Source organism: Meriones unguiculatus, chromosome 3, assembly GCF_030254825.1.
Source record: "Meriones unguiculatus strain TT.TT164.6M chromosome 3, Bangor_MerUng_6.1, whole genome shotgun sequence".
NCBI classification, from domain to species: Eukaryota; Metazoa; Chordata; class Mammalia; order Rodentia; family Muridae; genus Meriones; species Meriones unguiculatus.
Genome location: NC_083351.1, coordinates 96,267,493 through 96,292,911, shown reverse-complemented (window position 1 = coordinate 96,292,911; position 25,419 = coordinate 96,267,493). Strand labels below are relative to the sequence as shown.

Sequence of the window (25,419 nt, the reverse complement as noted above, 5' to 3'; positions counted from 1 at the left end):
CACCTGTACTCAGGAGCTACTGTGGGAGGCTGTGGAATATTTAGGAGGTGGAATTCAGCTGGCCCAAACTGGTTTCTAGGGACAGGCCTTCAAAAGTCACAGCCAAGATCTCCCCTACCAGTGGACTTGGGGAGGGGCATGTGTGGAAAAGGAGGAGGAAGGGAAGGATTGGGAGGAGAGGAGGGAGGGAACTACAGGGGGATACAAATTAAATAAAGTATAGTTAATAAAAAAATTTTTTAAATGCAAAAAAAAAAAAAGTCACAGCCAAGCCTCTGATGGTGGTGTCCTTTTTGCTTCCTGGTGCTATACACTCTCCTCACCAGAAAAATCTACCATGCCTTCCCTGCTCTCATGACAGACAGACTCCCTGAAACCATAAACCAAAATAAATTTCCTCCCTAACTTGTTTCTGTCAAGTGTTGGGATCACAGCATTGCAAAGAATAACCCATAGAGTAGTTTATGAACTCAGCACCAAGGCCAGCAGCCACACCCACTTGTTGGCCATCTCTATTGATAATGTTCAGGTGAGAACAGAAGCTCATATGACCCAGGTAGCTCATGAAACCTACAAGCTTTAGGAAGTTCATAAAACTTACAAGGTTCACAGTCCCCTCCCCAAGGGTGCACAAGAAGTAAACTGCTAGTGAGAAGAGACTCTTTCTTTGCACAACTTCCTGCAAGTCCCATAAGGAAGTCCACCGGTGCTATCGTTGTGAGTCATCACTTACATGCTTTTGAGTGATGCAGCTGCTCCTGTAAATAACTCCACATCATGTTCCTGGGAGCAACCCAAATTAACCCATTGGTTCAAAAAGCTAGAACTGGGAGGTATTGTTGCTTTGGTATATGGCTAGTACCCTATATGGGAGCAAATATGTATTTATTCTTGTTGTCACTGGAAAATATATATGATATTCTGAAATAGAAGTTTGGGTTTACTAGGACCTCTCCAAAACCAAGACTGAAGGGGACAGAAGAAAGTGAGATTGGGTGGAGGGATAATTTGAACTGCAGTCCAGGAATATGCCGCAGAAAAACCCATGAATGCTCTGGGGCTGAAGAGAAGACCCTTCACAGGGCCAACATTGAATCAATGTATACCCATATCATAAGAGCATGGTCAGTCAGGGAGGTGGGCCACCCTCACAAGAGCCATATGGTCCTGGGCACAAGGTCTCTATAGACATTACACAGTCCCTGTGGGGGATGACAGCCGAGAGCTGACAACATCTTCAAGTGTTGGCAGCCCATATTTTCTGTGGGAGAAGTTGGGTATATCACCTCCGCGTCTACCACACACAGCTATGAGGCAGAAGTGAGATCTAGACCCAGATCTTCTGCCCATCTCCCTGTGGTCCTTACTACGTCAAATGCTAATGAATGTCTGAGCGTAAGTTCAGTAATTATAAACTGGGGCCTTGAGTCTGTCCATCAAGGTCTCCCATGGCTCAGAATATATTAAGTTAGAATCAGTATTCTCATGCTCTAATGACTTCTGAGCAAACAAAGAACACCTTTGTCTCTCTCTCTCACCAGCCTATTCAGGTTGTTTCACTCTGAAAATATATTGGAAATGTTGTGCATCTACCACTAAGCAGTTATTACTAATACCCAATGCTTTGAGTGCTACATGCCTGGCCCTTTAAACCCTTTCTTTTTATTTCCTAATTTCATCATCTTGGCTGTCCTTGTAATGAATGCTCTGGACTGTCCACCCTGTCCTTCACTGAACAAAACGGGCTGAGTACATCCCTACAGCGTCATGAGTCAAGGGCATGACTACCACCATGCCAGGATGACTGTTTCCATTTTGTAGCTCTCTAGACCCCACCACAGCTCTGTCTTTGCCCAGAGCCATGTTATCCTCCATTTCTCTACCTGTTTATCTCAACATGCTTCCTCTCTCAGAGAGAATCCCTCAGGACCACTGTAGCTTTCTTACCAAGGACAAACTACAGCTACGCACAGCAGCTTCATTCTGTGAGCAGCTACACAGGAGACGGGTGGGAATGTATGACCCCTCACTGGCATTTCTCATCTTCTCATTACCTTCCGTGTGTTTCAGAGAGTGATTACCAACGTTTTAATGAAAGTTCTGAACCGGTATCCATCACAACTGCCCTCCGTTAAAATCAAACAATAGGAATTATTAGAGCTGCAGATGTTTACAAATATCAAACCAAAGACATGTGAATTAGTGAATGTAGGAGGAAAACACTCCAGACCTGTCAAATAAAATGCCAGCAAAGGGGGCAGAGCAAACTTTGATGAATCTGTCACAGTGTAGTGCATGTGCAGAGAATGATCCCTTTAAAGAATGGAGGTCAAACAGTTAAGATGCTAAAATCAATATGAGGACAGACATAATTCATAGATTACAATCCCTCTTCATCTTTCAGGAAGTCCCTTTTTTCATGCACCTTTTATCAAATCTTTAAGAACAGATCAGAGCTCTGTTCAACAACCTTCCCCACTGATCCATAAAGGCCACAGAACACACCTAGGCCTCACTCTGAAACAGACAGGCTGGTAACTATGAATAAGAATTCTGCTCTCAAACTCTTGACTTCACTCTGGAAGTTGCTGAAACATTTTGAATGTGATTTTATGCCCTAAAGTCAGAGTTACTATTGCTCACTTGTTCTCTCTCCCCAGGAGACCAAAGTGAAAATGTTCTACAGTCAGATCAGTGGCATGAAGGTGGAGTGGGGAAGGTGGGGAGGAAAAAAGGGAAATGAGATACATTCATATTTGCTCTCATCTTTATTCACACGACACGCCTCTTTACCCTTTCCCCCTATCTCAATCCCCTCCTTCCAAAATCAAATGCCTTCAGATCACAAAAAAAAATGATTTACTAAAACAAGTTATGAGTTAGACTCAATCCGTAGCTTTGTGATACGGATTGCAGAAAAATAAGAATATTTGCTACCTCTCTGAAAACAAACAGGAGGACAGAGATCTGAATTCCATGCAATTCGTCTTTTCCACATCAGAAACTGGGCAGCTGGTGACCTGCTGTTTTTCCCTTGAGTTGCTCAGATTAGACCCCAAATGAAATTTAATTCCAGACTCCAATAGACACTTCCTGAATTACACTTCATCTCGGTTACATAACAAATCCACATTGTCATTGATTACAAACTCGCCATAGACAATTGTCCACAAAATTGCTCCACATGTTTCATGACAAATATTTAAAGCTTCCATAGTGTCCCTGACATCTGGGTAATCCTGTTAGAAAACCAATAAGCAGTCCTTAGCTCATCTTCTTTCATAAATATGGATTCTCATATAACTGACTTAAATAAATCTATATTCAAATTCCCTCCTCTCCCAAGGGAAAAGAAAAGATACATTAAATGAAAATTCAAAATTTGCTGTGAATACCAAGGAAATAAAGATGCAAGAGGAGTGACTAAAATTTAAATACAAAATGCAGCCATGGTGCATGTATAGGGAGGCCTGAAAATTTCTTGAAATTGGTTAGGCATTATAAAAAAATAGTGGTGAGGACCTCTAAAAGTGAAAAACAAAATGGAAACCAGACAAGATGCATATTTAGGATGCAAAAGTGCTTGCCAGCACAAGCTTCAGGTTGGACCAAGCTTACTGAGTGCTGAACCAGTACCTTGGTGTGAGGTTGGACTCCATCTTCCCTTCCCTCCACTTGTCCTTCAGTGCTGCCTAACTGGCCACTCCCCAGGCTCAGGCAGGATGCAGTCAGCATGATGGGGAGGGGTGTCTCATCTTGCCTTTGCTGACTATATTTTCTTTACTTTAAAGGTAAACAAAAATGACTCATTGCTTTCAGTTTTTAGGGACTGTAATCAAACACCTATTATCCAAAAAGTGAAAGTAAAATCATTATTTTCTAATTAACCATGAAATGCTAAAAGTTTATGATATTTATAATAAAATTACCATATAAAATAAAGTTTTATATGAATAATGTGAAACTGTTGCTGAGGCCCCTGAAGTTTTGTATTTTTTTCTTTTTATTATTAAGGGATCCAGAATGTGATCCTAATCTCAGATTCCATAAAAATTCATTTGAAAAAAAAATAGAAAAAATAAAACCTAGTTAGGAAAAGAAAGAGAAAACAATTATAAGAAAATGTTTACAAACAGAGTGAATTAGTGACCAACTGAAACATCCCTCCCTCCCCCACAAAGAATGATGTAGTCACAATTTGCTTATTCTCTGTCTCATCTCTTCTGCTCATCATGTCTTCCTTTCTCTCCTAGATTCAGTTATAGTGGCAGCTTCACCTGGACAGATCCCCAGATCCTGGAGAGTAGAGAGGGTTGCAGAGAGGACACTGGGCATGATGGGAAGACACCTGTGGTGTCTCATGGTTTTATAAGGAGATTATGAATCACAGAATATATATATATGCTGTTGGTCAAAGACCATACATGTGTGCTGGCTGAAATGTGGCCAGCAGCTTCTTGACTGCCAAGCTGGCCTCATATTCCTACTGCCTTGTCTTTCTCACCACAATGGACCATAATTGCTTTGGGACCATAAGCCAAAATAAACCCTTCTCCCTTATCCTCTAACTTTGTTTTTCTGGGTGTTATATTACAGCCAAGGAAAATTATCTGATGAAAGTGCATAAAACAACAAGTGCAGCTGCCAACTTGTGTGCCTCTCACATTGGTATGATGACATCCCAATAGCAAAATCAAAAAATACCCAATGCACAGATATTACCTCTAAACCTTGTCCACTACAGAGAATTGGAGGACAGAAACTGTAACTCAGTTGGCAGAGTGCTTTCTGGGCATACAATCAAACCCTGTTTCTTGTGCTACACACCTCTAATCCCAAAACTTAGGAAGTGTAGTCAGGGGAATCAGAAGTTCAAAGTCATTCTCAGCTATGGAGCGTACAAGACCAACCTGGAATACATGAAACCCTGTCTCTGTAAATGAGATTACTTAATGAATAAATAGATATGTAAAGAAGTAGAGATCCTTAAAAAAGCCTGAAGCCTCCTATTCCAGAAGACAGAAAAGAAGATGAGGGTGTTCCCAGAAGGGTAAGTCAGCTTGGTGGAGGCCCCTGGGGATGGTCCTGCACTAGACATGGTTTAACACCTATCAAATAAAATAGGAAATACAACACCATGTGTATGTAAATAACAAAAGAAGTCAAGAGCTGAAATACAGGATGTATGCCTAACCTAATATGCCTAACATTCCTTGGTAGAAAGGAAGTATCATCAACAAAGATGTATGTAGCAATTTCACAGTGGTGCAGCACCATAGATTCAGAGTTAACAAAGCTCAGCACCTGGCCGGTGGTCACTCTATTCTTAACAAAGATGGAAACCTGAATCTGTTCACCAGGAGACACTGAACTCAAGTTGAAAGATACTTGCAGCGGGCCTGTCATCTTCAAGTGTGAGCACCATGACCACCAAAGAGAGAGCAAAGAGGTTCTCGACTGAAACGCAGGTAGTTTGTAGCATATTGCTCTGGAGGGTTCTGACCTGTCCTCCTGCACTACAGAGTACAATGGTGAAAGGGGTGGGGGCTGCATGGGGCCTAAGAGCCATGAGAAAGTGACAAGGTCCTCCAGACTCTGACAGGTGCATTATGATTACATGAGAAACTGGAACTGCACAGAAAAAACAAAACAAAACAAAACAAAAAACCAAACCAAACCAAAACAAAACAACGACAACAACAACAAAAAAACACTGTGATGCTGGAGAATCCTATTGGTTAATGGATCAGTAACTTGTCCCTACATGGCTTAATGAGAAAATAATTCTCTGTCTTCAATTGGTGACTTATGATAAGACTATGATTATTTCAAAATCAAAGTTACAACATTCTTTTGTAGTTATACTTTAAGTTTCCCAAGTGTTAGGTAGAACTTTCTATAAATATCAATCATTAAGTAAATTTTTTCTATTATGGTATGAGACAGCTTTGAGGCCAATGCTGGCTAGATGAATTTCCTGAGAGCATTGAACTCTGATATGCAATATAAGAGGAGTGGTTTGCTCTTTAGTCAGTATTTCACTTAACAGACAAGAAACGATTCCAGTAGCTTCTCCATGCCATAGATGCTCCATAGTACACACGTCTTAGTATGGATATGGGCTAAGCAAAATTTCACCCCCGCTGACAGCAGAGGTTCTCAGTCTTCCCAGTGCTGCGGCCCTTTAATATAGTTCCTCATGTTTTGGTGACCCCCAACCATAGAATTGTTTCCTGCCAACTTCATAACTGTAGCTTTGCTACTGTTGTGAACTGTAATGTAAACACCTGCTTCCTGGCAGTTTTAGGCGACCCTGTGAAAAGGCCGTTTGGCCCAAAGGTGTCACAACCTTGAGAATTGCTGGCATAGAGGCAGAGCAGTACTATCCTGGACACAAAGCCTTTCTTTACACTTGGTCAGTATCCTACATTATACATGGTATTTTTCTGAACACTATACCATAGTGATCTAAACAACTGCATTCTAATTTATAAGTCCTGTGCATCAAAAGAATTCAAGGAAGTGTTTTTCTTTACCCACAATCCAATAGTAATTTAGGTTATCTTCCCAGCAATGGTAAAGAGTGAGTAATACAGCTCATTCCTACATAGTTGCTTCACATGAACACATCTTTTAAAAACACACTGAATAAACTGCTGAACATCCATTTAAATCTATCACTGCATTCTACTTCTTTGGCTCTTAGAATTATAAAATTACTGATGACATCAGAAATGGACCACAGGGTTTTCTTTTCTTTGCAATGTTATCTTAAATGAAATACTAGAGCATTAAGGAATGTTAGTCATTTATATGATTCCACAATTATCTTTCCTCTGGTGCAAACCAGCATATTTTCCTATCAGTCTTGGGAAAAAAGTAAAAATTATGTAATCTTTTACTAATCTTTCTCCAATATCTTTCACTAATACAGAGAATAATGCATCAAAACCAATTCAATACAATATGTAATGACCTAAAACAAAGCTATTTCATTGTAAAGCATTGCCTTTCCCTCTTTTTATTCTGTTTTATTGTTAAAACAGCTATTAAAGCCTTCTGTCCCAAGATGTAATAATTCATTTCTCCATGAAGGATGCAGGTACACGTGTCCCAGTATGTATCCTCTGGACAGCCCCACCACACAGCTGCCACAAAACACAGATCATCTAAGGGACCAGCTCCCAATGTGAGGATGAAGATGGCTTTTCCACGGTGTGTCCAGAATGTAAACAGGCCGAATGGACTCTGCACTTGGTACTGCACACAGCTACCCAGGAGGCTGAGCTTTTAGGTGCCAGCTGTTAGCATGGTACTGCTGTTGATAGGAGAAAGTGGAAATCTCTCATGGGGTGCAGAGGGTAGCATGGAATGCAGAACGAAGGAGCAAGCCCTGGGTGGACCCTGCACACAGAAATTTCTGGAACCTTTTCAGGCCAAAGTGGGATCCTTTGAATGCGGTGGATGTTGCATGGGGTTGGGGTTTTGGGAAAGTGGGAAGATGTGAGACAATGGGCACAAATAATAACAAGCTTTACACCTAACATGTGTAGTGACAAATTTTACAACACATGTAGTGATGGACATGTTAACTGGTCTGCTAAATACTCATTATACAACGTGTTTGGTTATCAGTTCACTATGCTGTGCAGCTTGAAAGCCTAACACACTAAAGTGATAGACCTCACCTTTATTCATTCACTCGAGTGAGTGCTGGCTGTGTGTCAGGTGGGCCTCTGTGTGTCAGGTGTGCAAGCCCAGTACACAGTGTCGAGCCAGAACCTTTGCTCTCAGTGCAGACAGAGGGTGCGATTATGCCTTGAGTTTCCTAATGATGTCAAATGCTCTTGAGTGAAGGCTTGGTTGAAAACAGGAGAGCTTTGGTGGGTGAAGTGAGCTCTAACTTCGTGAAGTAAACCATTGATTGGTTCAGGGCTGTTAGGGGCATGGCTTCTCAGAGGAAGTGGGTCACTGGGGGCATGCCTTTGAAGATGCATTTGTTTTTGTTTTCTCAGACCCTCCTTCACTATGCCTCTACTTCCTGGCTACCAGGAAGTAAGCCATCTGCTTCCACCCCATGAACGCCTGGTTTCTCTCACCCCACAGAGGCCACACTAGCCATATTTAACCCCCAATATTTTTGCAGTCAGGATGTAGCTCAGCTCTAGAGGATTTAGTTAGCACTCAAGGCTTTGGTTCATCACAATCAAGTGTTAAAGCACCCCTTCCATGGCATAGTGCTGATCATTACTGAAACCTGCATCCTTAGTATATTTCATCCTGTGCACATTTGCTGTGACTACCCCCAAACAGCAAAATAGAAGATACATTTTTTTCTTGTAAAAAAAAAAGACACTCTTAGGAATAACTCTGAATCACTGACCCTCATGTTTATGGATACATAGAATAGGAAATCAAATAGCTTTTAAAATGCTTTTAACTAATTAAATAGAATGGCTTCTTGAAATATCACTTATTAGCAATGCACAAATTTGCTGCTGTAGCATTTAAAAAAAGACTGCTTTTTAATGCTCATGGATCTGCCAGAAGACTAAGAAACTCAAGTGTTTTTTATACTCTATAAAGAGAGAGGGTGGGGTGGCTTATGCTTCTAGTTATATGATGTTTCATCCTAAAAGCAAGAGCCCTAAAATTTACAATCTATAATAAGACCCTAATGTATACGTTTGCTTCTAAAATCATATCACCACTCAGCAATCAGCAAAATGGTATTTCCATACCAATTATCCTGTGAACATTAGTTTTGCTCCTGCTAATGGCTAAGTGACTATTGACCCTACTGGAGGAGAAGGACCAGCAGCCTCTACAGCCCATGTCAAGAAGCAGCAGTGACAGAGCAGCCCACAAGCACACCCTGTTATCTCCCACTGGTGCTGTGAGGAGCTTTGAGGTTGGTGGTTCCCAAGCAGGAAGGAAGGCACTCACCTGCCAGAACAGGTGCTCCTTGGCCCCCGGTGTTGCCGACAGGTAGACGCTCAGCACTATGGTATGAGACGAAGAGGTGAGGACGCTGGCGATGATGGCATCCCGCATATTGAAGGGGAGCATGGTGTATACCACAAAGATGATGAAGAGGAAGAATGACACCTATGCAGGGAAGAAAAGCATGGAGTGTCAGAAAATCTGTGTTCCCTTTACCATTGAAGGAGGCAGAAAACAACATGCTCATTTGAGAAACAGCATCATCACCAAACAGGTCAGAATAAACTCACTGAATTATAACAAAGACCTAAGTCTGGGCCTAGTGGGTGGAGCACTTGGCATGGAAGTGTGAGGACCCGAGCTCGAATCCCTGGAACCATGTAAATATGGAAGTGGTAGTCAAAGATTCCTACAGTGAGACAGGAAGTGGACGCTGGAAGATATCTGGAAGCTTGCAGGCCAACTAGCCTGGTGTGGGTAGTGGAGATAAACAAGAGACTCCTGTGTCAAGCTGGAAGGTGTGAACCAAGCCTTGAGATTGTGCTCTGTCCTCCACATTTGCTGTAGCATTCACACAGTCATGCAGATACATAGATTAAGAGGGAAAAGGAAAAAAAAAAAAACAGCTTGCCATTGTGATGGGGAAAAAATATCTTGTGTGGACTTCAAAGTTTAGCAAACACATGAGACTGAGTTTAGAGGAACTTGATGGAAGAGTAAGGTTGGTCTCACAACACTGTGGCTTGGCACCATTGCTTCAGAGTTAGCAAAGGTTGACTTGCAGGGCCTGGGTGCGGATGGCTCAGCTGCTACAGGACAGTTTAGTGGTTCCTGGCAAAGAGGTTAAATATAGAATGATCACCTGATATCAGTTTCACTCCTTGCTTTGTTGTTTTAAATACATGCCCACACATATTTATCACAGAATTTGCATATCAATTAAAAGCCAGCAACATAGGTGTCCAGCCCTGGATGGATATCAGCTGTCATATCCATGCACCAGAATGTGATTCAAGAATACATGATTAACATCTTGATACAAGATACAATGTGGACCTCAAACGTTCCACGTTGTATGATTCCATTTCTATAAACTCTGCATAGTAACTAAATCCACAAAGATAAGAACCAGATGCTGATGATCTGGTTGACAAGATCCATGAGCAGGCCCGTGGGGCAGGAGAAGCATAGTGGTGGCCTCACGAGTTTAGACCTCCTCGGGATGATGGGAAAGGCTTCTGCATTGTGCAAAGATATTCACGGCACAACGCTGGAAATGCACTGCATGCCACTGTATCCTTCAATATAAAATGGTTAACATATAGTTCAGGAATTTCACCTTTGTGAAAACAATCTCTGAAACCACTTAGAGAAACTTTTAGAATGGGAATATGAATGCTTACTAGGTAATAACACAAGAACATTTTCATTGCGAATGAGCCAGGGATGGAGGCGCATGAGACGGTAAGCAGGTAATAACTACAGCAAAAGAGCCTGAAATCATGGGCCCCAGAGGAGAAAGAGGCATGTGAACACAGCACCCTATGCCATTTGAAGAGGACACAGAGGCCCAGTCAGCTGGATGGACATGGACAGGTCACCATAGCTATCCTGGTGCATGTTTTCTGTGAGTCTCCGAGTGTGACATGAGCACCTGGCTCTGCTCTCTACACACTTAAAGGCCATGCAACCCAGATAGTGCCAGGCTGCGCTCTCCCCTGTCAATCTGCACATGCATAACTTAGAGGTCTTGTCTGCCTCCATGCTGTGGTTCCAAGACGGCATCTTACAAGCTGTCTTTGTATTAGTGTCACAGTTGAAAGAACACACAGAAGATGAGAGGTTTACAGCCTAAAAATAAACGTGGACTCCTAAAACACGTCCTTTCATTTTCTTCAGGCCATTCTAAGCAGGACATCCATTCATTCCACAGAAGCTGCATCAGTTCCTCTGAGGGGACGGCAGCTCCCAGAGAGGGAGGAGGGAGGCTCAATCACAGCTCTGAGCCGTTACAACTGAGGGGATGAGTCTGTCATGCATGCCAGCTGTCTTCACGGCTGAGAGAAGGGCCACCCTTCCCACCCAGCCCCACGGTGAGGAGACAATGAAATGGCCTCTAAATCATCTTTTCTAGTTGCTGCAAGTTCTGTCATTGTGGAATGACAGCCAAGAAGAAAGCCACCGTGGGTGGGAAAAGTGACCAGAAGTCCTGGGGAAGCTTGAGTTTGGTGTGGGCCATCTGCTTCAAGCCCCCGCTTCCTCCCCTTCAAGCTATATTTATATGGGCTGTCAGGATAAAAAATGTGGGTGAGCAGATTAACATAGCAATACTTTTTCTAGCAAATATTTTTTCCTTTTGCCTCTTCAAAATAAAAGACTATGGAGATGTTTTTCAGCAAAGCATTAGTAGTCAGCATGACACACATTCTCTTTTTCCTATTCTGTACAAGGAACATGAAACCACGGCAGATGCTTGATCTTAGGTCATTTACACATGAAGATGCAGGGTGTGGATGAGAGCCAGCAATGCTTTCAGGAGTATTTCGTGCAGTGGGCAATGATCTGCCCAGACAGAAAGGGACTGCCTCCCTCATGATGCCTTACTGAGGACAGAATATGCAGAAAGTGTCCAGGGAACCAATCACCATCTTTTGAGTCCATTACTAACCCTTGCCAGCATTTACCGAGGACCAATCTAGCAGGATTAATTTCCCACAGTTGAGATAAGCAATTGGCATCATCTCAAGCTCAGGGTTCTGGTGCTGATGCTTTAAGGGGTAAGGCAAAGATGCCAGTGCAGCATCCACCGGTCTGACTTGGCCAATGAAGGTCAAGCCCAAGCCTTTTGGAGAAACTGTCTTTACACCTTATTAATCCCAAAAGGTTCTCATATTGTTAGGTCTATTTTCTAACCAACTTCAAAGAGCACCATATGTAAAACTTAAATGGATCTGGCACTTCTAAAGAACATGTGGGCAAAATGCTCCAGAAACTTCTCTCAAATTCTTGGGAGTTTCTATGTTACCATGGGGACATGAGATTCCTCTTAGTTGTACTCCTCTCTGTGTGGGACAAAGGCTGGAAATAAAAGCAAGACCACTGTTCCGAGGGCTGTAGGGAACAGCAGGTAACACAGTATCTGAGGTGGTCACGGTCATGTCAGTGAGTGGTCACCAGTGTGCATTCTCACTGAGCCTCTGGAAGGCATGCATATCTTCCTTCAAATCTACTTGAACTTCAAGCTCCACAACTTCCCAGCCCTCAGAGCTTTTCTCTGTGTTTACTGACCTGTTCCTGTTGGAGCCAACCTACTTTGTCTGGTGATGCCAGTCTCCAAGCACCCAGGCATACACCACCGAAGCCTATCTATCCTTAGCCATGTTGTTTCTGGCTCTGGACTTTCCTCACACTGCATTCCTGCTATCTGTCTATTGTTCTGACCTTATATCCACAACACTGTCAGGGACCTTCCACTTGGCGAGAATATGACTTATATAAGCCACCCTCCCTCTTCTGCCATCTGAATGAGGACAGCAGAGTGAATCCTTTCTTGTTTGTGTCCACTCAGTTCCTGTCTCTGTGTTTCTAGACATCCAGTTCAACTTCCTGTTACCATTTTCTTCTCAGTAAGAGGGAGTTCCAAGACTACCTATGAAGCATAAACATGGTTAGTGTGGCCTCTTAAAAATCAGTGCAAATGCCATGTTACCTTTTCTCCCTGGCAGGCATGGAGTGACAGTGTGGGAATGCCTCTAGCATATGTCAGGAAGTGAGGATAGAAGGCCTCAGAAGACCCATAGTGGCCTGTAATTATTCAAGCAACTGATACACATTTGCAGTGTTTATCTCCTAAGTCAAGAAGCACAGCTCAACTGGTCTCATTGCACACCAAAGACATATATTACCCCTATGTCTTATAAAAAAATGGATTATTTTAGAGACATTACTAATCAGTTTGCATTTTAAAGCAAATATTCCTTGTGGCACAAGTCTATAGATGTTAATATTACTTTTTCTACTTCAAAGCATTCTATAGTAGTAAGTGCATTGTCTTATGATGCGCTTTCCCTTAGTGTTGATCTTTCCTAGCAAGACAAGTACCCATGAGCTGACTTTAGCATCTGTTCTCTGATCTACCTTGCTTCAAATTTCTATTTTCTCTTATCTAGATAATACTGCAAAGTTTGTGTTTCTGAGTGTAAAGATCTAAGGCTTTTCTTCCTTGGATGATGGCCTCCTCTGGTCCACCCTAAGACTCTGCATGACACGGCAACTCCTTTTCCACCCATACCCCTAGTCCTCTTCACCAACTGTACTTACTCTGTTCATGGTTCTTGCTTATGTATGAATGTTGTCCCCCACATGAACACAGTGAAGGAGAATGACATTTTAAGAGCAAGGGCTTGGTTGACTAAGAGCCAAGACTACAGTGCTTATGGGCTGCCCATGAACTTTGGGATTACCAGAGGTCAACCCAGAGGTGCTGGTCATTTAAGAACTACAAGTCCATAAGGATACTTTTGACTTTCATGATAGACCAGCAGAGGAGAGGCAAACTCATTTGGTCCAATGCCTTTTGCTCCTCGCAATACAAACTTATAAAAAAGAAGCCACTTTGGAAGAGATCAGTGTGATCAAAACTAAATATCAGTAGCCTTTCTCATTGAAAAAGTCCATCTTCAGGGCTCCCTAAGTTAGCATGAAGCAAGGGTCCGCCTCATGGTATAGTCTTCTAGTGTCTAGGAGACCCTGAGATGAAGGTTTGAAATGTCAAGCTCAGAATTGTGAGGGTGCTGCTATGTTATCTGTATGAATGGGCTACATCTTTCTGTGGAGTAAGACTGACTCTTGGCAGTCTGGAGAGTTCTATACGTGGAAGGATAGAAGCATTGCTAACTTAACCACTTACTTAGAACCATATGCTAAGTGTATCAGCTTCCCATATCTCTCATAACAAATCGCCACATGTTCAGTGACTCAAAATGTCATAAAAAAGTCACTCTCATTGTCGAGAAACTAAAAATTTTAAAAGGCAGGTGCCAGCTGGGCTGGTTCTTCCAGGTGGGTTATGGGAAAAGCTACCGAGTTTTTGCTTTTCTAATTCTCACAGCACCAGGTAACCTGAGCATCCACTTACGAGAAGACATGTCACTCCAATCTTGGTGACATTATTCTGGGATTTCTCTCTTGTTATCTGTGGGTACCTTTACCTGGTGTCTTCTCCATACATCTTTGCCAACATTTTTATGAACACCAATTGCTGGATTTAGGATGAACCATAATCCAGTGTGATCTCTCAGCTTGATCCTATGTTGGAAGACTTAGGTGAGAGTTATAGATACTTAGGGTAGGAACTTTGGGGGATACAATTCAACCCTTGCTGATAACTCATGCTATAGAACAAACCAGTTTTTGGATCTTGAATACTTGCCTCTATTTTACATTCCTCTTCCATTACCAAATAGGACACTGAAGCCAGGTGTCTATGGTATCAAGATGTTTACATTTAAGCAAACAAGTTGATACAGGTTAGAGGTGAAACATAACACCTTGTACAATGAGGTTTGATTTTCCCAGGTGGCAATGTGTGGTGATAGGCTGCAGGCAATGACTGGACCGGGAAGGACAATCCATAGATGCGTTCTGAGAAAAACAATTAGGGATCTAGCCTAGTTTGAAGTTCACTCGGAGGGAATGTCTGAAGAGGATATCTGTGGATCCCCAAACCTCTCTCTTTTTGCTGGCAGTTATCATCTGGTGAGCAGCTTCCTCTACCAGTTCTCCCAGTTTCCCATAAGGTCCCAAGCAATCTAGACAGTTGTCCATCTTGGAAACCAGGAGAGAAAAGAAAACATTCCACCTACAAAGGTGATTTGCCTAGGGTATTTTGTTACAGCCAAGGAATGAGGACTAATACACAAAGTGATAGGATAATTAGGCCTCTGCTGCTGAGCTTACAGATTATAGAATACAGCTTAATATTTCTATCAGGACTTAATGATATGAAAAAAAATTCATAATACCCCAATATTATCTGAAAATGAGGGAGGGGTTAAAAATCAAATCATACTTTACTTCTTTTTTTTAAGTTTTTTATTTAAAATTTTTATATTTATTACAATTTATTCACTTTGTATCTCAGCTGTAGCCCCCCTCCCTCATCCTCCCAATCCTGCCCTCCCTCCCTCTTCTCCTCCCATCCCCCTCTCCAAGTCCACTGATGGGGAGTTCTTCCTCCCCTTCCATCTGATCCTAGCCTATTAGGTCTTATCAGGAGTGGCTGCACTGTCTTCCTCTGTGTCCTGGTAAGGCTGCCCCCCACCCCTTCAGGGGGAGGTGATGAAAGAGCCAGCCACTGGGTTCATGTCAGAAACAGCCCCTGTTTCCATTACTCAGGAACCCACTTGGACACTGAGCTGCCATGGGCTACATCTGAGCAGGGTTTCTAGGTTATCACCATGAATGGTCCTCAATTAAAGTATCAGTCTCAGAAAAGAAGCCTGGGCCCCGATTTTGCTCTCCTTGTGGAGCTCCTGCCCCCTCCAAGTCTTTCTGTCTCCCCCTTCTTTCATATGATTTTCTGCACTCTGCTCAAAGATTGGCTATGAGTCTCAACATCTTCTTTAATACCCTGCTGGGTAAAGTCTCTCAGAGGCCCTTTTTGGTAGGCTCCTGTCTGGTTCCTTGTTTTCACCCTCTTCCAAAGTCTATCCCATTTGTCTTTCTGAATGAGGATTGAATATCTCACCCAGGCTCCTCCTTCTTGCTTAGCTTCTTTAGGTATACAGCTTTTAATATGTTTATCCTATATTATGTGTCTAATATCCACTTATAAGTGAGTATATGCCATGTGTGTCTTTCTGCTTTGTACTGAAGCTTTGCTGACCATCTACTCTCTTCTGTGTTCTTTGAACCCACTAACATGCATAACAATCCCAAACCATTGTGAATGCAATGGGATTCTCAAAAGAAACACCAACAGAAAAAGGTTAATATTTCTGTTATCTGAATAATGTTATAGGGGGAGGGCCCAGGATGCAGTCTCATCCCAAGGTATTACCTCAATGACACAAAACTTCTCTCAATAAAGCCCACTCCCACCTTTTTTTTTAAAAAACCACTTCACAGTAATGCCACATGTGAAATGGTCAAGGGCTTAATCTATCATCTTTTTTTTTTTTTTTGGGGGGGGAGTCAGTGAAAAACATATGTCATCTATTCTGACTGTATTTAAGACCTGCCTTTGAAATAGAACTTCATGCCTGGAACTGTATGCCTGACCAAGACCCCACAGCTAGAGAAGTCGTAAGTCCCAGAGGAGCACTTACTTTAGTTATTTGGCTAAAAGTCTGCGCTCTCAAACTGCCATTTAAATGCTTATCTTTATACCCACAGGTACACCACAACCCTCATTATAGAAGCTTCCATTTGCAGTGGAATTGGTATTCCAATTGCCACAAATTGTCAAAGGGAAGAGAATAAATGATGGTATACTGCCTTGCCCTAAATGTAACACCATTAACACACACCTTTTCCTCAAAGCCCAGGGAACTCAATGGAAGAGAGGGCAAAGAGACTCTAAGATGCAGAGAACCTCTATGGAGCATCACCTTCTCACATAGTGTGTCTTTTTCACTGAAAACGCTTTAATGTATGAGTTCAGCTTTTCAGAATGTGCATGTGAGACCAGGCAACACTCACTTCCCTTGCTATGACTGGCTGATTTTCCTTCACAAAGCATTCCCAACAGTCACTTCCCTTGCTATGACTGGCTGATTTTCCTTCACAAAGCATTCCCAACAGTCATCTGCCATGTCCCAAGTAACAGGACTTTCTTCTTTTCTGTATAAGTATATCACATCCTTACTTTAAGCTTCAACTGTAGTTCAGGCTGGCTTATAACTCATTGTGTAGCTCAGGCCTTGAACATTTGACAATCCTCCTGCCTCAGCTTCCTCAGTGTTGGAATTACAGGCGTGAGCCACCATATCAGGCCCCTTTGCCTTTTTTTTTTAACTGAAATTTTCTTTTTCCACACTATCTCTAATGGAAGTTCAAGTTAACCTATTTTATTCACCAGCCGGGAAAGGAGAAGCGGCTATCTCTTCAGCCCCCAGCTTCTTGCTCTTTGTGTGTATGCATAAGCAGGGGATTGCTGAATTAGGTATCGTTTTATTTTAGTAACTTTCAGTAACTCCCATGCTGCTCCTCAATACTGTTGCATTAATCTATACAAAGCCTCCTTTATAAGAGTGGCACAAAACAAAAACCTCAGAGACACACTGATGACCAGATAATGGAAGAGGTTCTCTTTCTTTCAGGCCTTACACCGGAACTCCTCTGAACAGCAACCCTATAGGATATGAAAACATTACTTTAAATGTTATATTATGAATCAAATAAATAAATTATCCTCCTTGATAGATATCCCAGGCTTCAAAATGGTAATGATGAAATCATGAATCACAGGGTGGGTTCATTATTCTCTTTAAAATGCTACATGGTATTAGAGAGACTGATGATGGGATCAAATGTAAAACAATTTAACTTCTCTGCACCCTTTTAATTTGAAACAGGTAGGAGGCAGATCATAAATTTTTCAAAAGCTTAATAAGACAGAAGAGCAGGAGAAGCAGCTAGGCTTGGCTCTGGATATGTACTAAAGAGTGCTCTCTCCATCTTCCCTTCTACCACTCAAATTTTCCTACTGTTATTGTCAGTGTTGGAATAAGCACCAGAAAAGTGTTCTACCACCAAGCTCCACTCCCAGCCCCGTACTCACACTTTCCTTGCCTGTACTTATATTTACTTCAAACCCCAAGAGACATTCCATCACCCATGAAGGTGCTATAGTACAGCATATGAACATCCCTCAAAAGGCCCATGTATTAAAGACTTGATCCAAAGCCTGTGTTACCATTAGAAGATGTTGAACCTGTCAGTGATTGGAACTAAGTTGAAAGAAGGTAAATCACTGGACTGTGCCATTGAAAGGAATTTTGGAACCCTGGGTCCTTCCCTGTCTCTTTGCATCTCTGCCACTCTAGGGTTAGTGCCTGCTCTATCTCCCGGACCCTTGAAAATGTGCTGCTTTACCACAGGCAAGTAAAGACCAGTGACCACAGATGAAATCAGGAGCTGAAAGAAGTGTTCTCTCTCCACCCTAACCAGCCGAATTCCCACCAACACCATGTATGATACAATGTCCCTGATCTTTTGAGTCTACAAAGAGTTTTAATTGAGATAGATTCCAAATAATTTGATAAACTGCAAATAGTTTAGCCCTTAGCTGCCATCACTGTCCCTTTCCTTTAGGGAGGAGGGAAGGAAAGAACAGCCCTCAAAATTTACATAATTAAGATGCTAATGTGTCCTGTAGAGATTTCCCCAATTTGGTCTTAACATACGTGTGTGTGTGTGTGTGTGTGTGTGTGTGTATCTTAGACTTTTAAACTTTAAAAAAAAATTTTTTTTATGGTCACCACCTGGCTCCAACTCATTTTTTAAAATATTTTTTTAATTTTTTATTTAACTTTTATTAATTACACTTTATTCATTTTGTATCCCCCCATAAGCCCCTCCCTCCTCCCCTCCCGGTCCCACCCTCCCCCCCTTTCTGCATGCATGCCCCTCCCCAAGTCCACTGATAGGGGAGGTCCTCCTCTCCTTCTTTCTGATCTTAGTCTATCAGTTCTCACCAGAAGTGGCTGCATTGTCAGGGTTCTAGGTTATCTCCATGAATAGTCCTTGGTTGGAGTATGAGTCTCTGGGAAGTTCCCTGTGTTCAAATTTTCTTGTTCTGTTGCTCTCATTGTGGAGTTCCTGTCCTCTCCTGCTCTTACTATTTCCCACTTCTTACATAAAATTCCATTCACTCTGCCTGTCACTTGGCTATCAGGCTCAGCATCTGCTTCGACAGTCTGCACTGCAGAGGCTTTCAGAGGCCCTCTGTGGCAGGTTCCTAGGTTGTTTCCTGTTTTCTTTTTCTTCTGATGTCCATCCTCTTTGCCTTTCAGGATAGGGATTGAACTTTTTAGTTAGGGTCCTCTCTTTTGCTTAGTTTGTTTAGATGTACAGATTTTAGTGGGTTTATTCTATGTTGTATGTTTATATGAGTGAGTATATACTGTGTGTGTCTTTTTGTTTCTGGGACAGCTCACTCAGGATGATCCTTTCCAGGTCCCACCATTTACTTGCAAATTTCATGATTTCCTTATTTTTCATTGCTGAGTAATACTCCATTGTATAGATGTACCACAGTTTCTGCATCCATTCTTCAGTTGAGGGGCATCTGGGCTGTTTCCAGCTTCTGGCTATTACAAATAAAGCTGCTACAAACATGGTTGAGCAAATGTCCTTTTTGTGTACTTGAGCCTCTTTTGGATATATGCCTAGGAGTGGTATGGCTGGATATTGAGGAAGTGCTATTCCTAGTTATCTGAGAAAGCGCCAGATTGATTTCCAGAGTGGTTGTACAAGTTTACATTCCCACCAGCAGTGGAGGAGGGTTCCCCTTTCTCCACAACCTCTCCAGCAAGTGTAGTCACTTAAGTTTTTGATCTTGGCCATTCTGATGGGTGTAAGGTGATATCTCAGGGTCGTTTTGATTTGCATTTCCCTGATGGCTAATGAGGATGAGCATTTCTTTAAGTGTTTCTCTGCCATTCTATATTTCTCTACAGAGAATTCTCTGTTTAGCTCTGTTCCCCATTTTTTAAGTGGATTACTTGGTTTGCTGCTTTTCAGCTTCTTTAGTTCTTTATATATACTGGATATGAGTCCTCTGTCAGATAAAGCGTTGGTGATGATTCTTTCCCAAACTGTAGGCAGTCGCTTTGTTTTGATGACTGATGGTGTCCTTTGCTTTACAGAAGCTTTTTAATTTCATGAGGTCCCATTTATTGATTGTTGCTCTTAGAGCCTGTGCTGTTAGTGTTCTGTTCAGGAAGGTGAAATCTTAGGGTCATTTTGATTTGCATTTCCCTGGTGGCTAATGAGGTTGAGCATTTCCTTATGTGTTTCTCTGCCATTCAATATTCCTCTGCAGAGAATTCTCTGTTTAGCTGTGTACTCCATTTTTTAATTGGAGTACTTGTTTTTTTGCTGTTTAACTTCTTTAGTTCTTTATAGATACTGGATATTAATCCTCTGTCAGATATAGGGTTGGTGAAGATCCTTTCCCAATCTGTAGCATCTTCAACAAATGGTGTTAGTCTAACTGGATGTCTACATGTAGAAAAACGAAAATAGATCCATACTTATCACCCTGCACAAAACTAAAGTCCAAGTGGACCAAAGACCTCAACATAAAACCAGACATACTAAACCGCTTAGAAGGAAAAGTGGGGAAGAGCCTGGAACTCATTGGCACAGGAGACAACTTCCTGAACAGAACACCAACAGCACAGGCTCTAAGAGCAACAATAAATAAATGGTACCTCATGAAACTGAAAAGCTTCTGTAAAGCAAAGGACACTGTCGTCACAATGGCTACTCTTAAGCAGTCATCTGGGCAACAGCAACGAGGCACTCATTCTTGTGTGTCTTTCTCTTTTCATTCATTGTCAGCTGTTTCACCTTACCTGGGAGGGAAATGCAATAAAAGCCTGCTGCAGCTTCTACTCCTAGTTCATAATAATATGTCATTTGCATATATAAAGGTTTTTAAATTTTAAATCATGGCCTATACTTGAAAACGTCAAGGAATTATTTGCCTGCTTCCTGTGAATGATCTAGCTTTACACTTTCATGATATGTAATCTTATTTTATTTTTCTTTGTTGTTGGATATGCCTCCACTTATTTAGACAAACACTGCACTGGGTCCTTGGCATCAGGCTGGGATGAGTCGAGGGCTAATTGGTAGTTTCAGAAAGCAGTGTTATCTTCTCTCTACAGATGTTTAGGAAAATGTCACTGTGTGAAATAATTTGACAAAGAGATGATCTCATTCTGTATAAAGCCTGGGCTTTGTGGAAGAGACAGTGTCTTGGAAAATCACTTTGAAAAATGCCATCTAAGAAGTAAAGGGGAAAAGAAACTCTCCTGTAAAAAGTAATAAAATAAAATGTTATGCAAAAGGCTTTTATTTATATTCCCTGTTTTTGTTCTTATGAATATTCATGTCTATATGCTTTTGAAACACTATATTTACTTAATCTGAAAGACCAGTGCTTCATATGAGAAAAATCATGCTGGGAAAATGAGTGAATTATTCATCTAAAAACAAATATTGCTTTGGAATTCCAGTTTAAACTGTCTCCAGGACCTCATAATCAACAAAGGCCAGAGCGATGCATTCCACAGTGGGATCTCTCCAGAGAGACCCCAAGCTCTACATGCCTTGATTTGCTTTTTCCTTTATCCCAAACAAGGAAGATCTCAGCAGAAAGAATGTATATCCCTGAGCTGTAAGACGGATTATTTAGCATTGACTGGGTGAAGCTTTCCTGAACGACACAGCTGCTTTCTACACAGCACTGGGCTCCAACCAGTCAGTGTTATCTGGAGGTGCCCAGACTTTCATGCTCTCTCATTAGGGAAAACCGTCAGCCTTCAGAGAAGGCACATTATTCCAAGGGCTCTCTCACCCCGCACACTACCAACATCTCCATGTTTAGATCAATGCCCACAGTTCACATAGGATGGCATTGTTCTATTCACTATTCTATGCATTCATTTGACAATTTAGGTTTCAGTCATTATTATGAGACATACCATGTCATCTAAAGAAATGAAATTTGATGACCAGTAGCATGAAAATACATAACAAATGACATTGGCACAACAGTGCCACTTCCACTGGCATAACACTGTTTTAGACTCCATTTCAAGATCAAAAAGTACCACATTTACTTCTGGCTAAATAATGTGTATTATTAGCTAAATATTTATAAGTGTACACTAATTCTTGTTTGCATAGGCAACATGTTCCAGAGGGCAGAATGGGCTAAACAAAACAGGAAGAGTTCACGCCCAAAATTTTGGCAATTCTATTTCTTTGAAAATACAGATTTAAACAGCTTCAATATAGAAATATTCCAACTTTAGATCCTATAAAATTTGGTGTTGTGCCTTCACTTACTATTATGTATCATAACTTATTTCAACTTTGTTATTTAATAACAAAATTCATTCAAGTGGCCATGGACCCACCACAACACACACACATATGTGCGTGCCCATGCACACACATGCACAACCCCCTCTCCCGAAACACTCCTGGAACTTAGTTGGAGAAAACACCTAGTGAGAACAGGATGGGTTGAGATTACCACACTAATGGAAATGAAATAGGTCGCCTCTTTCCATCATGAGCACATCACAAACTATAGCTGTCTTCTCCATGTACTGTGGGGTGGTGGGAAAAGCAGTCAGTACTGAAGAGGAGGCACAATGTAATCATATGACTCTTTCAAAACCCCAGTTTTCCCCCAATGTACTGCCATCTCCATCCTTGATTTAAAAAAATAAAAATAAAAAAGAACCAACTAAATAACATCTGTCTTTAAGATTAGTCTTGCTTCCTTGGTTCACTGAGTCAGGTATCCGCCAGCTTCCTCCTGGAGCGTGTAGTGCCCTCAGATGACTGGCAGATCTCTCTGCTGTGAAAACATTCCTCACTCTATCATGAACTCTCAGCACGCTTCCTTCCTCTGAATGTTAACGAGCATCAGCCTAAATGGCTAACCATGTGAGCAAGTCTAGGAGGTTCTGCTATTTGCTGCATAAAGACACTGAACCCTGAGACGAAGCACTTTGTGGGGTGGGCCTGTATCCTGAGTCCCACATCCTGGCTGTGAGCGCAGCCTGACCATCAGCATAACAGTTCACTGACTTGACCTGATTTTAGGCTCAGCATGTCTTGTCTAAAAGTCCATATGTATGAATAACTATCAGAATGAATGAGCAGAAGCAAAGGAAGACCAGAGGTTGCTTTCTGATTACCACTTATAAACTTTCATATATGCATCTGTTGTGGGTGATGGACTTTAACTGCTAAATATTGTATTATGTAACTCTGCACATTTTCCAGGATGTTTAAAATGCTCAGAGCAGAGCTTAACGGCAGCAAGAGAGCCTGTAACATTGCCATGAATGCAGAGAGAAAGAAGAAATGAGGAAGAAATAAGTGCTGTGTGGAAAGATGTTTCCAAGTAGCATCATCTGTCTTTATTAAATAAATCACCTACTGAATGCCTGACTTTGCATTCATGCTGGATGATGATGATAGAGGAGCAAATGGAAGTGAGCCTCAATCCTATGGGCAGGATGAACCTCAAGGGACCAGAGAGCCAGGCAGCTTCAACATCCACCAAACTTTACCTGCTGGCCTTACATAGATAACTCCCATGAACTCAAAAATTCAAAACTCATACCCACAAGGAGAACACCCCAGGGTGATGGGACAATGTGGTCAGAGTCTGTTTTACAGGCAAACTGGCTTTGATTCTCTGGCCTACAAGTACTGGGTTAGTTTAATTGTGACAACCATCCTGTTGGTAAAGTTAGCTAGAACCAGGGCCAATAATACTTACCTGAAAAGCTTCTAATAGTCTCTGTGAGTGAATCATGACACAAGGGTAGTTTTGCCCTAAGTCCTCAAAGCAGAAAATTTCAGAGAAGAATCTCTACCGAGTATACACTGAATCTCTGGTCTGGTGTGCTCTTCTATTGCTGTGATAAAGACAATGACAACGTGGAGAAGAAATGTTGTATTTAACCCTATAGACCACACACTATCATTAAAGGAAGTCAGGGCAGGAACTGAAGGCAGCAACTTGGAGGCAGGAACTGAGCAAAGGCTAAGAAAAACACTGCTTCCTCGCTTGCTCAGCCAACTTCCTTTTACCACCCAGGACAACCTCCCAGGAGTGACACCACCCTACTGGGCTAGGCCTTCCAGATTAATCTTAATCAGGAAAGCATCACAGAGATCTACCTACTAGCCAATCTACTGGAGGCATTTTCTCAACTGAAGTTTATCTTTCCAGATGACTATAGCTTGTGTTAACCAGCCAGGACAATCTCCAACTTCTGTTTCTGCCTCTTCTCAGGCTTGTCCCTTTCCATCTGACCCCCTCATCCATCAGGGTCATGATGTCAGACAGGAGGCCAGAAAGACAGCTGTGTGTGTCTGAGGGCAGTGGCAGCACAAGGCCTGACCGTCTATCCTATGCTTCTGTGAAACTGGAAGTGACTTCAAGGCGAGAAAGGCAATGGGAGATGACAGGTCCTTTTCCCATCCCTTACAAAGATTTGATTCTTACTGGCGGAAGAGAATGTACATATTAGGAACTGATATCCAGTCTCTCACCTGGCTCCAGAAGAAGGTGAACTCCCTGATTAGAGATTGTCACCAAGTAAACAGTACAGTGACATTCAGTAGAGAGAGGTTGCTGCTGAATTTCTTTTTCTAATGCCTGCGGTCCTTGGCAGAGACTCCTTTCCTCTTTTTTTTTTTTCTTTTTCTTTTTTAACTATTGATAGATAACCAAAGAATGCCTGCAATCACATCTACACCTCAGGACTAGGGAGTGGTTTTGATTTCTCCTGTCAGCCTTGTCCTCTCTACAGGCTAGAGCGCTGCAGTGAATTGCTCCCTGCCCAGATCCGTCAGCTACAATATAGGATGACCTAGCAAAGCTAATGAATACACAATGCAGACTGCTACCACAACTTAATGTGAACCTTAAACGTTTAAGTGCCATCAGCATGCTGTGGCCTTCTTCTGTGAACCCTCTTATGGATGGGTTCCTCCTGAAAGCCAGAGAAAAAGCCACCTTACCATAGCACTGTGGCTTCCTGCCCATCAGGGACCTTATTTCCAGCCAAACTGGGCTGATGGTCAGTGTGGGACCAAAATCTCTTCTCTCTTTAGGTCCATGCTCACCTTTCCCTGTACTATCTTTGTTCCATAGAGGAGAAGTCAAAGGTCTTTAATTTTTTTTGGTGGGAAAATCAAATCTCATCGTCTTTTGGTAAAGAAGTTGTTAGTACCTCTTATGGAACTTTAGCCTTCTAGTTCTCTCACTAGCCATGGAACTTTTGGGAGAAAACACTTTTTATTTTACATCAAAATAATCTAATTTCTTTCCAAACCATGTCATACTATTTTTTTTAATTGTGACTTTAAGTTGCTGATTGAAAATATCGATAATTTTAATTGCAAGTTATCGACATCTTAATGAAGTAATTTCTTCTATTGAGTAGAAACATCCACCTTCCATGTTGGGGTTGGAAATTCCCCTAAGTCTTCAAAGCTGCATAACTTTAATGGAGATTGACGAATACGAGTAGGGGCAGCTGGTCTGATGCTGGCTTGTGTACCTCTCTCATGTGGAGGTCAATGATAATAGAAACACTAAATATCATGTCAGAAATCTAAACAGTAAGTTCAGGAAACAAAGAAAACATAGTTACCTTGCAGGAGGTTTAAATGTAATCATTACTTGTGGTAAAACAAACACACAAACAA

The 25,419-nt window shown here is 41.8% G+C and overlaps 1 protein-coding gene across 2 annotated transcripts in view; it reads right to left on the bottom strand.

Moving 5' to 3' along the window:
• The window catches only part of Adcy2 (adenylate cyclase 2), a 368,926-nt gene that overhangs the window by 248,682 nt on the left and 94,825 nt on the right, over positions 1–25,419 (bottom strand). For both annotated transcript variants that reach the window (XM_021641274.2, XM_060380366.1), the window contains exon 3: positions 8,947–9,108. In XM_021641274.2, the coding sequence (XP_021496949.2) occupies positions 8,947–9,108 (162 nt within the window). The remainder of the gene's footprint in view (positions 1–8,946; positions 9,109–25,419) is intronic.